The 15,308-nt window shown below is 40.9% G+C and overlaps 1 protein-coding gene across 1 annotated transcript in view; it reads right to left on the bottom strand.

Moving 5' to 3' along the window:
* Positions 1 to 5,474: 5,474 nt before the first annotated feature.
* Positions 5,475 to 15,308, bottom strand: part of WRNIP1 (WRN helicase interacting protein 1) — a 158,273-nt gene continuing 148,439 nt past the window's right edge. The window contains exon 7 of the mRNA XM_077269771.1: positions 5,475 to 10,035. Within this exon, the coding sequence (XP_077125886.1) occupies positions 9,775 to 10,035 (261 nt within the window). The 3' untranslated portion in view covers positions 5,475 to 9,774. The remainder of the gene's footprint in view (positions 10,036 to 15,308) is intronic.

Below are 15,308 nucleotides of genomic sequence, written 5' to 3' on the forward strand. Positions count from 1 at the left end.
CCAGTGGGTTAGTGATTCCCCTCTGCCACCGCTACCATTATACTCTTGAGGAATCACTGCACACAAATAACCTGTTTTATTCACGGTCAGTCCTAGTGATTATTGGCAGCTATACTTCACTGCGCATCCTTAACATTTGGTTTTGGTATCAACTGCACCCATCTAGGTGGACCTTGGGTACCCATTACTTGTATTAGAGTCAAGAATAAGACAAGGTAACCCATTGAACAAGGGGGCTATCAAGAACCACTTGGCCAGTGAATGACCACCCGTTATACTGATTTGTTCACATGCCTTGCCTTTTCCTATGAACCCACCCTTAAGCACGGCATCATCTTTTTGCATTTTTTAACTTCCTAGTTGGCAGATCTGGCACCATTTCTGTCTTGATTCCAGCAGCTAAGGACTGTTTTTTGGGGGCCTGAGTGCCAGTGTGTTCAATTTAACTTTGTATTTTAAGGTACATTCTCCAAAGAGGGGATAAGTTGTTTTTTTTATTAGCATTTAAGGAAATCTGTCACCCCCAGGATGTATATGACCTACTAATATGGGCATACAGGTAATAGAAATGTTACACTAGTCCTGCCTGTATGCCTCATATTAAGGTCTTGTTGAGAAATGATATATTCTGTCTTTATGTAAATGATTTCTTTGGGTGTGCGGAAGCTGGAAGAAATCCCTGCCTCCTGTCTTCATTATAATACTACCCCTCCCATGCACATCAGTTATGGCTCCAGAATCCTGCGCCCTGCACTCCCTCAAAAATCCATACCTTTTTCTCTTCTATGGGCATTCAATTAAGGGATCTTCTGAGCAGGCGACGTCTGCTCCAGTGACCTCCGATGTGCGCGAAAAAAGGGTGCTCTCCCCTCTTCCTCCCTGCATAGTCATCGATATGTACAAATTGTTCCTAGCTATGACTATGCAGGGAGTAAGTGGGGAGAGCACCTTATCATGCAAGCCGAAAGGTTAGTGACTCGCCGGCGCTTAAGATCCCTAAATGCACTGCCCATAAAAGGGAAGAGGTATGGATTTTTGAGGGAGTGCAGGATTCCAGGGCCATAATTGACGTGCATGGCAGGGAGATAGTATTACAAGGAAGACAGGAGGCAGGGATTTCTTCCACGCACCACACGCCCCAGAGACTGGATGAAATCATTACCATTCAGAAAGAATATAACATTTCTCAAGAAGACCGTTAATATGAGTTATACAGGTAGGACTAGTTTAACATGTCTATTACCTTATGCCCAAATGAATAGGTTACATACGTCCTAGGGGTGACAGATTCCCTTTAACACTCATTATATTACTATACACTCATGCATTCGAGGGAATAAAGGGAAAATATTTAATTAGTTACATTATGAGTAGTTTACTAATATACATTAAATCATTTAGCTTTAATACAAAACAGAAAACCTTTACTTGAAATGAGTTTTCAGGTTTGATGATCCTTTTCCATATTGCAGATCTTTAATGGGTATATCAGTGACTTTGTGAAAAACTAAAAATATGCCCAAGTGCTAACAAGCAGGTAGTTTCTACCCACCTGCCTGTTGCGCCAAGCACCTTTCTTCCTTCGCAAAGAAAGGTCACAGACCGCTCCTGCAGGGGATTCAGCTGCTTATTCTGATGTCACGTCAACAGAGCGGCTATTTCTTTTCCACTCCGCTCTGTTGACAGAGGGACTTTGACGTCATTCTGATTAACAGCCGGATTCCTGCGGCCTGAGGGAGCCATCAGGGGGGATTAACAACGAAACACACATCTGGGTGGGGTGCCACACTGCCTGGGGTCCCCCAATTATCTTACTGCAGTGAGTATAGTTTATACTGGCACCGTACCATATGTCACCTATTTCTACAATCACTGTGCATTGTATATACTTTCGTTATTTAATCTACTATATACCTAAATCATATTCAATATCATTGATACACAATGCAGTATACAGTGGGGAAAATAAGTATTTGATTCACTGCCGATTTTGCAATTTTACCACCTACAAAGAACGGCGAAGTCTGTAATTTGTTTCGTAGGTACACTTCAACTGTGACAGAATCTAAAAAAAAAATCCAAAGAATCACATAGTATGATTTTTACTTAAGTAATTTGAATTTTATTGCATAAAATAAGTATTTGATACAAGAGAAAAACAGAGCTTAATGTTTAATACAGAAACCTTTGCATTTACAGAGTCAGATATTTCCTGTAGTTCTTGAGCAAGTTTGCATACACTGCAGCATGGATTTTGGCCCACTCCTCCATACAGATCTTTCAGAATTCTGAGCGGTCTCTGGACAACATTAAGTTTCAGCTTCCTCTAAAGATTTTTTATTGAGTTCAGGTCTGGAGACTGGCTAGGCCACACCAGGACCTTGAAATGCTTCTTACTGAGCCACGATTTAGTTGCCCTATGTGATTCAGGTCACTGTCATGCTGGAAGACCCAGCTTCAATGCTCTTACTGAGGGAAGGTTGTTAGCCAAAATCTGATACATCCATCCTCCCTTAAATATGGTGCAGTTGTCCTGTCCCCTTTGCAGAAAAGTATTCCCAAAGTATGTTTCCTCCACCATGCTTCACGGTTGGGATGGTGTTCTTGGGGTTGTACTCATCTTCCTCCATACACGGCAAATGGATTTGATACCAAAAAGTTCTATGTTTGTTTCATTTGACTAAATGACCTTCTCCCATTCGTTCTCTGGATCATCCAGACTGTCAATGATGAACTTCAAATGGTCCAGGATATGTGCTGTCGTGAGCAGGGGGACCTTACGATCACTGCAGGATTTTGATCCATGGTTGTGTAGTGTCTTATTAAAGGTAATCTTTGAGACTGTGGTTCCATCTTTCTTCATGTCATTGACCAGGCCCTCCCGTGTAGTTCTGGACCGAATCCTGACCTCTCTTAGAATCATCTTAACCCACGAGACGAGACCTTGCATGGAGTCCAAGACCAAGCAACAGTGACTCATCTTACGCGTCTTCCATTTTGTAATAATTACACCAACAGTTGTTGCCTATTGTACTGTAGCCCATCCCAGCCTTATATAGGTCTACAATTTGTGTGGACATGTGTCTTTTATACAGGTAATGAATGCAGAGTAGGAGGGCTTCTAAGGCTGTGTGCACACGTTCTGGATTTTTCGCATTTTTTTCGCAATAAAAACGCTTAAAAAAACCGCATACATATGCATTCCATCATTTATAATGCATTCCGCAATTTTTGTGCATATTGTTGTGAATTCCATTTCCGGGCTCCCTCCTGTGGTCATGAGTGGTACTGTGTGAGTTCTGTTCTTGGGCTCCCTCTGGTGGCCTTTAGCGATATGGCTGGTCTGTATCTGGGTTCCAGCTGCCTGGTTTTCTGCAACTCTGGCTCCTATTTAACTCCACCTGGACCTTTACTTTTTGCCAGCTGTCGTTGTATTCAGTACTGGTTTGATCTCTCTTGGACTTCCCTTGTGACCTGTCTCCTCCTGGAGAAGCTAAGTCTTGCTTGTTCATGTTTGCTCATTGTTTCCCTGAAAATGTTTCTCACTATATGATGAGTTCAGTCCAGCTTGCTTATATGTGATTTTCTTGCTTGCTGGAAGCTCTGGGGTGCAGAGTGCGCCCCTCACATCGTGAGTCGGTGTGGGGGTTCTTGTATTCTCTGCGTGGATAATTTTTGATAGCATTTTGTACTGACCGCACAGATTCCTTGCTATCTTCTGACTATTTAGTATTAGCGGGCCTCATTTGCTCAAACCTGTTTCATTTCTACGTTTGTGTTTTCCCCTTCACTCACCGTTATTATTTGTGGGGGGCTGTCTAAACTTTGGGGTTTTCTCTGAAGCAAGTGAGGCTTTGCTTCTTCTCTAGGGGTAGCTAGTTTCTCAGGCTGTGAAGAGGCATCTAGGTTTTTAGGAAACGCTCCATGGCTGCCTTTAGTGTGTGTGGATAGGATCAGGGTTGCGGTCAATAAAGTTCCCACATCCCCAGAGCTAGTCCGATATTCTGGTTTACTTATCAGGTCAGTTTGGTTATCCTTACCACCAGGATCATAACAGCATATGTTGCCTTTTTTTCCACGAAAAAAAAAAATGCAGCATGTTCATTAATTTTGCGGATTTCGCACTATAGTATTGCATCCAAGAACCTCCGGGGAAAAACGCAAAAAATCTGCAAAAAAAAAACGCACAAAAAAACGCATGCGGATTTCTTGCAGAAAATGTCCGGTTTTGTTCAGGAAATTTCTGCAAGAAATCCTGACGTGTGCACATAGCCTTAAAGAAAAAACAGGTCTGGGAGAGCAAGAATTCTTGCTGGTTGGTAGATTATCAAATACTTCATGCAATAAAATACAATTTAATTATTTAAAATTCATATGTGATTTTCTGTTTTTTGTTTAGATTCTGTATCTCACAGTTGAAGTGTACCTATGATAAAAATGTCAGACCTCTCTGTTCTTTGTAGGTGTGAAAAAAAAATCAGAAGTGTATCACATACTTGTTTCCCCCACTGTATGTTTTACTTTCACCACATTCTCACAACCCAGTATGTGTTTTACTATATCTTACCATATTTTAGTATTGTGCATAATTGTATTATCTAATTTGCCCGAATCATATGTATTGGTATCCACAACACAGTATATATGTCTTTATATCAGGTTGACATGTTGTATGACCCCTTATTTTTTATGTTGAAAATATTTTAATCCCTTCACGACATGTGCCGTACTAGTACTGGGCATATTGTGTCTCCCCCTTTGATGTGGGCTCCCACGATGAGCCCACCTCAAAGCCGGGACATGTCAGCTGTTTTGCACAGCTGATATGTGCCCGCAATAGCGGCGGATGGAATTGCGATCCACCCGCCGCTATTAACTAGTTAAATGCAGCTGTCGCACTCTGACAGTGGCATTTAAATAGCGCGTCACGTGATCGGGGGTCAGCGATGCATTGACATGACAAGACCTCTATGTTTGTTGATGCCAGGTTGCTGCGAGCGCCACCCAGTGGTCGGTGCTCATAGCACAGCAGCAATTCTACTACATAGGAGTGATCTGAGCATCGCACCTATGTAGCAGAGCCGATCAGGCTGTGCCAGCTTCTAGCCTCCCAAGGAGGCTTTAGAAGCAATGCAAAAGTAAAAAAAAAAGTTTTAAAAAATATGAATAAAATTAAAAAAATATATAAAAGTTTAAATCACCCCCCTTTCGCCCCATTCAAAATAAAACAAAAAAAAATCAAACCTGCACATATTTTTATCGCAGAGTTCAGAATCGCCCGATCTATCAATAAAAAAAAAACAAACGTTAACCTGATCGCTAAACGCCGTAGCGAGAAAAAAAATTCAAAACGCCAGAAGTACGTTTCTAACCATCACTTTATGAGGAATTAACTCTGGAACACTTCAATGTAGCTCACTGATTCTGATTCATTGATTTTTTCGTTGCAAGCTGTAAGTCACATTAGTTGGAAATTTTGGTTGATATAATTTGCGTTTATAACATTTTTTTTAATTTCACAACTTTCAACATTTTCATTTTTACACCCTTAAATCAGTCATACAACACAAAATAGTTAATAAATACCATTTCCCACATCTACTTTACATTACCATCATTTTTTTGTTAGAACGTTAAAAGTTTATCAACAATTTTCTACTTTTACAAGAAAATGTACAAAACCAGTTTATTGGGACCCTAGCATTTTTGAAGTTACTTTGAGGAGTTGTATGACAGAAAATACCCAAAAGTGACACCATCTTAAAAACTGTGCTCAAAACTACATTCAAGAAGTACCGGTATATTCCTCCTTGAGATGCATCACATGAATTAAAACAATGTGGAAAGAAAAAATGAAAATTTAACTTTTTCCAACAAAAATACTGCTTTAGCCCCAATTTTTTAATTTTCACAAGAACAAGAGAAAATGGACAATACAATTTGTTGTCAAGTTTCTCCTGAGTATAAGGATACTACCTATTGTTTGGATGCATGGCAGGGTTCAAAACAGAAGAAAGGAGCATGACTTTTTGAGTGCAAAATTAGCTGGCATTGATAGCAGGCGCCATGCTGCGTTTGCAGAGACCCTGATGTGCTTAAACAGTGGAAACCCCAAGTAACCCTATACCCGTCAAGGAATTTATATAGGGGTGTGGTGAGAACCTTAAACCCACAAGGGCTTCCCAGAATTTTCATAACATTGAGCCATGAAAATGAAAAAAATGCTTTACCTTAAAATTGTTGCTTTAGCTCCAAATTTTTCATTTTCACAAGGGTAACATGAGAAAATGGACTGTACAATTTCCTATGTAATTTCTCCTGATACACCAGATATGGTGGAAAACTACTGTTTGGGCGCACGACAGGTCTCAGAATGGAAGGAGCACTATTTGACTTTTGGAGTGCAAAATTGGCTGGAAAGATAGTGGACTCCATGTCGTGTTTGCAGAGCCTCTGATGTGCCTAAACAGTGGCAACCCCCCATAAGTGACCCCATTTTTAAAACTACACACCTCAAGATATTGTGTGCTCTCGTTTAGGCAAATGGCAGGCTTGGTAGAGCAGGAGCACTATTTGATTTTTTTGAGTGCAAAATTGGCCGGAATAGATTGCGAATGCCATGTCACATTTGGAGAGCCGCCAAGGATACAAAACAGCAGTAATCCCCATACATGACCCCACTTAGTAAACTATACTGCTCAAAGAATTCCTATACGATTTAGTGAGCATTTGAAACCCACAGGTAGTTCACAGAATTGTATACCATTGGGCTGTGAAAATGAAAAGTTCCATTTTTTTTCCACTAAAATGTTGTTTTAGCCCCAAGTTTTAAATTTTTGGGCTGAAAGGTGGTGGCCTTATCTCATATGAGACAAACCTGGTGACAGGTGCACTTTAAGGGTTTAAAATCCAACTCACTTATATTGTACCATGTTGCAAAATGTCAGAACAAAGTGAGCAAACATGCTACATTAGAACCCAGCCTTAATTCGTTTTGCCCCCTTGTTTTGTAGATTTTTTTTTTAAACTTTACAGTTTACAATAATGAAAAAAAATACAATTTTAATAGCAAAAAGAGCATTTTACAGATGTAGCAGCAACTCTTCAAAAGAGTTGGGAAGTTTCCATTTGCTGCCAACAGCTGGGCAAAAATTAATGCAGACAGACAGATTGGAGAAAATCCTAAGTAACCAAACAACTGACAGAATGCTGGGAGCACATATTCTGGGATCAGGTGCCGGTGAGATATAATTAATGAAGCCACACTTGCCATGGAATATGGCACCTCCTATGAAGATGTAGCCACAGTATGCCATGCCCATCCAACAGTATCAGAAGCCTTCAGAGAAGCAAACGTAGCTGCGTCGTTTAGAAAAGCCATTAATTTTTTAGCAGCTGAAGAAAACAGTTGTGTGCATATAGGTTTCTTATAAGGGTCAGAGGCAGGTGATTAAATATTGGTCAATGTTTCATATTCTGTCCAATGAGCGCATGTCAAATCTAAATATTTAACAATGTTTGGAAATAGAAATGTACATGACTAAGGCCCGTGTACAAAGCACTTAATATAAATGTTGGTTTATCCAGAGAACCTGATACATTATTCTGGAAGCCATGTCTAAGGTGATTGTTTGATGCAAAAGATCTGTGAATTAGTTGCCTCTATCTGTCTAATGGAGATAAAATCATATTTCAAAAGCAAAAAAAAGGCAATTACAGTAAGTAAATCAGAACACTCATAATTGTATGTTTATTAATGAATAGAAAGAACCAAAAACTAAATGACTAGTATTGTAATTGGATGAAAATTAAAATAAAAACTGTATTTACCTGTTGAATTTATGTATGTTCCAAATCAGAAATGTGTATTATCTTAATGTACTGACAAGCAGCAGATTTGCTCTAGAAGTAGCATGTAATTGGAATAGGTTTTACAGCAATCAATTCACCTACTGCAGAAATAATCCCATTGGGATATATAGAATTAAGTACCAATAGTGATGAGCTAACGTGCTCGGGTAAGGTCTTATCTGAGCGTGCTCGTGTTCTAACCGATTGTCTTCAGCGTACTAAAAAAAAACAAAAAACTTTGACTCCTACTGGCTGTTCGACAGCCGCAACACACGCAGAGACTGTTTGTTTAATAATCCCTGCATGTGTTGCGACTGTCCAACAGTCGTGAGACATGCAGGAACAGGGACTCAAACATATTTTCGAGCACACTGAAGTCACTCAGGTAGCACCCGTGCATACTCGGATCACACCTTATCTGTGCATGTTCACTCATCATTAATTACCAATTCTCACTATTTGCTTTTAATCTATAGCTCATGAACTGTCTGCAAGATTCTTTAAATATCACAAACATCTTGATGTGAAATACAATTTTCTGGCATGTATAAGGTAAAATGAGAGGATAGTTTCCATTAAACAAAATATAAAATGCAGTTTTATCATATTTTCTCATTTACTTAAATTTAAATATTTATTCTAAGTATTATTCATATAGTGAGCCTATAAACTACTTGAGGATGTGTGTACATACACAGTAAAAGCGTTTCTGGTAACATTTGACATCACTTCTGATAGAACTTTTGCGTGAATGGTGTAGTGCTATAGGGACTTGTAATACCAGGCATAGCAAATAATAAATATATAGTGCTAAGCCTGATAAACGGGGGAAACAGAGCCAGATTCCTATCTAATATTGATGGCCCATCTTAAAGATTTTCTTATCTCAAAAAAAAATCTAGTTTTATTAAAAAATAAAAAATGTATTTATATGTATGTGCTCACTTATTTTAGAATCGGACTGCTTTGAAAGTTTGTTTTATGTACCTATTTCACAATGGAAGCATGTGGCCAGCTTGTGGATGACATACCTTCTCAGTGATCATTCTGCTCCACGCATACTTCTAATAAGATTGTCAGCCCTCGTGGGCAGGGTCTTCTCTCCTCCCGTACCAGTTGTGACTTGTATTATTGAAGATTACTGTACTTGTTTTTATTATGTATACCCCTCCTCACATGTAAAGCGCCATGGAATAAATGGCGCTATAATAATAAACAATAATAATAAACATGCGCAGGCAGACACCAGAAATGTGCTGCTTCTGGGAATATAGTGTTTCTTTATTAGTTGAGAGAGGTCTACAGGCGCCATGCATATCGGAACACTTCCTGCTCACTCTCCTCGCTAAAAAGCGAGATCACTCTACTTTACTAGAAGACTGCTCACTCCACCAGTGGTATGGAAATTATTACAGTTTTCCCTGCCGCTCTGAAGTTTGTCTATCATTATAACAGTGATCTTTCCCATGAGCAGAACATTTCACTCTGATCATACCATAGAACAGAATGACTATGATGGAGAGTGAAACTGATGACTGCATGGGAAAAAAAAATCTAAAAAAGCAGTAGGTCTTACATCCTTGTGAGCTGCGTGCACATTCACTCCACGACACTGAACACTGTTGAGCAGAGAGACCACAATGCTGTGGAGTGAAGCATGTCAAGAAGTGACAGGAACTTTTTACTGATAGTTGTATTAGCATACCACTTGCATTAGCAGCACTTACTATAATCTTTTAATTACTTAAGTTTAGAATTTGGTTCTTTTTTACCTGTAATATACTAAAATAAAAAAGGAGGCTTTTTTTTATTATGTTAGGTACTATTTTAGGATAGGTAAAACATATTACATTTTACAGATTGGAAATGTAAAATAACACAAAAGGCCAATTTCACAGAACAAACAGTATGCAGAATCCTGTTTCAAACAAATGTAATTCCTTTCACTTCTGGAGGCAGATAATCTTGACAGACTGGTTCACGAAACATGGGGTTATATTTGTAGTTTTTCCCATAACCTAAATTTTTCATTAACTTTGTTGGTGCATTCCGCAGGTGCAGGGGGACTGATGGTAAAGGCCCCTTATAGTTTTTTAAGTGTTCTTTCACTTTGCTGTATGCACCATATACTGCAATTGATTTTGGGGCATGTGCCAAATACATGACACACTGAGCCAGTATTACCTGTAAATTAAACAAAAAAAGATCGAATTCATCAGCAATTAGCTCATTAGTAGGCAAATACTACACACTTTACTAACAACTACACAGCAGAGTTTTCTATTGTGAGTACAGAAGCATATTAAAAAGTAAGAAACATATTTAGAATTGAGAGTCCTTAGTGGTTGATACCTTTTAATGGCTAACTGAAAAGATGGTAACAAATTGGTTAAATTTCGATTTCTAAATATTTTTTTGGCTCACAAGGTACAAAGATATATAAAACTTTCTTGCATTAAAAAGTAAAGCTCTTTTCAGTTCTGCATATTCCTGCAATGGGCTGTAAAGCTCCAGCAGTAGATAAAGCCCAAAGGTCAGTCTCCTAAGAATCCACAGCCAGCAGGACTACCAGTCTCTAATATCCTCCCATTCATTACAAGAGAATACAGATACCCAGGCTTTGACTAAGGACCCCTCCACACGTCAGTGTTTTCACACACGCACACCCATTATAATCTATAGGGTGGTGCACCTGTCTGTTTGACCCATACGCAGACATGTGTTTTTTCCAGCAGCACGCAATAAGTCCCACACACGTAGGACAAAGTGTGACATCCGTGTGAGACACACCAGATGTTTAGGAGTTAAAGATGTGTAAATAGATAGACATAAGTTAAGGTACCGTTACACTAAACGACTTACCAACGATCACGACCAGCGATACGACCTGGCCGTGATCGTTGGTAAGTCGTTGTGTGGTCGCTAAGTTGGTTACTAAGTGCAGGGCCGCGCTTAGTAACCCGATATTTACCCTGGTTAACATTGTAAAAGTAAAAAAAAAAAACACTACATACTCACATTCCGATGTCTGTCACGTCCCCCGCCGTCAGCTTCCCGCACTGACTGTGTCAGCGCCGGCCGCAAAGCAGAGCACAACGGTGACGTCACCGCTGTGCTCTGCTTTACGGCTGGTGCTGATAGTCAGTGCAGGGAAGCTGACGGCGGGGGACGTGACAGACATCGGAATGTGAGTATGTACTGTTTTTTTATTTTTTTACTTTTACAATGGTAACCAGGGTAAATATCGGGTTACTAAGCGCGTCCCTGCGCTTAGTAACCCGATATTTACCCTGGTTACAAGTGAACACATCGCTGGATCGGCGTCACACACGCCGATCCAGCGATAACAGCGGGTGATCAGCGACCAAAAAAGGTCCTGATCATTCCCTACGACCAACGATCTCCCAGCAGGGGCCTGATCGTTGGTCGCTGTCACACATAACGAGATCGTTAAGCGGGATCGTTGCTACGTCACCAAAAGCCTGACGTTGCAACGATATCGTTAACGAAATCGTTATGTGTGAAGGTACCTTTAAGATAAACATCCGTGAAATATATAATTAGTACTGTGCATGTGTAGTTCCTGGTACTTGTATTAACCCCTTAGTGATCAGGCCAAAATTTGTTAAATCTGAATATTGACAATTTATGCGGTAATAACTCAAGAACTCTTCAACAAATCCCAGTGATTTTGAGATTGCTTTTTCGTGGCACATTATCATTTATGATAATGGTAAATTTAGGTCGATTATGTTTTATGTTTATTTATAAAAAAGTATCAGCAATTTGCCAAAAATGTAAAAAAATATGCAATTTTCAAACTTTGAAAGATTATCCCTTTAACCCAGATAGTCATACCTTAATAAATAACATTTTCCACATGCCTACTTTACATCAGAATCATTATTTTGCTAGCATTTTAGGAGGTTAAAAATGTAGCAGTAATTTTTCATTTTTTTTTCCAAGGAGATTTACAAAATTTGTTTTTAGAAGGAACCTATTCAGGTTTGAAGTGACTCTGGGGGTCCTATATTTTAGAAAACCTCCAAAAGTGATACCGTTTTAAAAACAGTACCTCAACCCCCCCCCGACATATTGAAAACTGCTGTCAAGCAGCTTATTTATCCTTCAGGTGATTTTCAGGAATTAATGCAAAGTGGAATGACAGGAATGAAGAAGTGTATTTTTACCACCTAAATGCTGGTAACCGAACAGGCCGCAATAGCTGGCAGACTCTAAGGCCTCTATCTGGCAGTGAATTGTCATCACAAACATCGGGACCACACGATCATGATCTCAGGGTGCCGATGGGGATGAAGAGAAGGCTGTCACACTCTGCTAACCATTTACATGATGTTGTCATTATTGACAGCAGCATCTAAGGGGTTAAACAGATATTTAGGGTATGTGCACACGTTGCAGATTTTTCCGCACAGAATCCGCATATCTTGGCAGAAAACGTAGGCCAAAGTGGTTGCGGATTTAATGCGGAATTGATGCGGATTTCTGGTACAACCCCTGGCAAAAATTATGGAATCACCGTCTTTGGAGGATGTTCATTCAGTTGTTTAATTTTGAAGAAAAAATGCAGATCACAGACATGGCACAAAACTACAATAATTTCAAATGGCAACTTTCCGGCTTTAAGAAACCCTAAAAGAAATCAAGAAAAAAAAATGTGGTAGTCAGTAATGGTTACTTTTTTAAACCAAGCATAGGGGAAAAATCATGGAGTCAACCACTGTTTGGGTGCACGGCAAGGCTCGGAAGAGAAGGAGCGCCATTTGACTTTTTGAATGGAAAATTAGCTCCAATCGTTAGCGGACACCATGTCGCGTTTGGAGAGCTACTGTGTGCCTAAACATTGGAGCTCCCCCACAAGTGACCCCATTTTGGAAACTACACCTCCCAAGGAACTAATCTAGATGTGCGGTGAGCACTTTGAACCCCCAAGTGCTTCACAGAAGTTTACAACGCAGAGCCGTGAAAATAAAAAATCATTTTTCTTTCCTTAAAAATGATGTTTTAGCAAGCAATTTTTTATTTTCCCAAGGGTAACGGGAGAAATTGGACCCCAAAAGTTGTTGTCCAGTTTCTCCTGAGTACGCTGATACCCCATATGTGGGGGTAAACCACTGGGCACAAGTCGGGGCTTGGAAGGGAGGTAATGACATTTTGAAATGCAGGCTTTGATGGAGTGGTCTGCGTGCGTCACATTCCATTTGCAGAGCCCCTGATGTGCCTAAACAGTAGAAACCCCCCACAAGTGACCCCATTTTGGAAACTAGACCCCTCAAGAAACGTATCTAGATATGTGGTGAGCACTTTGAACCCCCAAGTGCTTCACAGAAGTTTACAATGCAGAGCCGTGAAAATAAAAAATCATTTTTCTTTCCTCAAAAATGATGTTTTAGCAAGCAATGTTTTATTTTCGCAAGGGTAACAGGAGAAATTGGACCCCAATAATTGTTTCCCAGTTTGTCCTGAGTATGCTGGTACCCCATATGTGGGGGTAAACCACTGTTTGGGCACACGTCGGGGCTCGGAAGGGAGGGAGCACTATTTGACTTTTTGAACGCAAGATTGGCTGGAATCAATGGTGGTGCCACATTGCGTTTGGAGACCCCTGATGTGCCTAAACAGTGGAAACCCCTCAATTCTAACTCCAACACTAACCCCAACACACTCCTAACCCTAATCCCAACCCTAACCCCAACACACCCCTAACCCTAATCCCAACTCTAGCCATAACCCTAATCACAACCCAACTCCAACACACCCCTAACCACAACCCTAACCCTAATCCCAACCCTAACCCTAATCCCAACCCTAACCCCAACCCTAACCACAACTTTAACCCCAACACACCCCTAACCCTAACCATAACCCTAACCACAAGCCTATTCTTAATCCTATTTCCAACCCTAGCCCTTATTCCAACCCTAACTCTAATTCCAAGCCTAACCCTAAGGCTATGTGCCCACGTTGTGGATTCGTGTGAGATTTTTCCGCACCATTTTTGAAAAATCCGCAGGTAAAAGGCACTGCGTTTTACCTGCGGATTTCCAGTGTTTTTTATGCGGATTTCACCTGCGGATTCCTATTGAGGAACAGCTGTAAAACGCTGCGAAATCCGCACAAAGAATTGACATGCTGCGGAAAATACAGCGCAGCATTTCCGCACGGTATTTTCCGCACCATGGGCACAGCGGATTTGGTTTTCCATAGGTTTACATGGTACTGTAAACCTGATGGAACACTGCTACGAATCCGCAGCGGCCAATCCGCTGCGGATCCGCAGCCAAATCCGCACCGTGTGCACATAGCCTAATTCTAACGCTAACCCTAGTTCTAACCCTAACCCTACCCCTAACTCTACCCCTAACCCTAGTTCTAACCCTAGTGGAAAAAAAAAAATATTTTCTTTATTTTATTATTGTCCCTACCTATGGGGGTGATAAAGGGGGGGGGTCATTTACTATTTTTTTATTTTGATCACTGTGATAAGTTTATCACAGTGCTCAAAATGTACATGGAACGAATCTGCCGGCCGGCAGATTCGGCGGGCGCACTGCGCATGCGCCCGCCATTTTGGAAGATGGCGGCGCCCAGGGAGAAGACGGACCGACTTCGGGAGGCTTGGTAAGTATGAGGGGGTGGTGGATCGAAGCACAGGGGGGGTGGATTGGAGGATGGGGGGAGCGGACAGGAGCACGGGGGAGCGGACAGGGGGACGGAGGGGGGTACCGGACAGAACAGAGGACTGGGGAGGAGATCGGGGGCAGAACATGATTTCCAGCCATGGCAGATGCTATTGCAGCATCGGCCATGGCTGGTTTGCAATATTTCACCATTTTCATAGGTGAAATATTGCAAATTGCTCTGATTGGCTGTTGAAAGTGCAACAGCCAATCAGAGCGATCGTAGCCACGTTAGGGCAAAGCCACCCTCCCTGGGCTGAAGTACAACTCCCCCTCTCCCTGCAGATCGGGTGAAATAGGAGTTAACCCCTTCACCCGATCTGCAGGGACGCGATCATTCCATGACGCCACATAGGCGTCATGGGTCGGATTGGCACCGACTTTCATGACGCCTACGTGGCGTCAAAGGTCGGGAAGGGGTTAATGAGTGTCAAACAGTACTTGTCATGAATCTGGCTCTAACTTTCTCTGATTGCTGTTGCCAGATCAGCTTTGCAGGTTGGAGCCTTGTCATGGACCATTTTCTTCAACTTCCACCAAAGATTTTCAATTGGATTGAGATCCGGACTATTTGCAGGCCATGACATTGACCTTATGTGTCTTTTTTCACAGTTTTTGTTCTATGGCAGGATGCATAATCATCTTGAAAAATGATTTAATCCCCAAACATCCTTTCAATTGATGGGATAAGATAAGTGTCCAAAATATCAACATAAACTTGTGCATTTATTGAAGATGTAATGACAGCCATCTCCC

The sequence above is a fragment of the Ranitomeya variabilis genome, chromosome 6, assembly GCF_051348905.1.
Source record: "Ranitomeya variabilis isolate aRanVar5 chromosome 6, aRanVar5.hap1, whole genome shotgun sequence".
NCBI lineage: Eukaryota > Metazoa > Chordata > Amphibia > Anura > Dendrobatidae > Ranitomeya > Ranitomeya variabilis.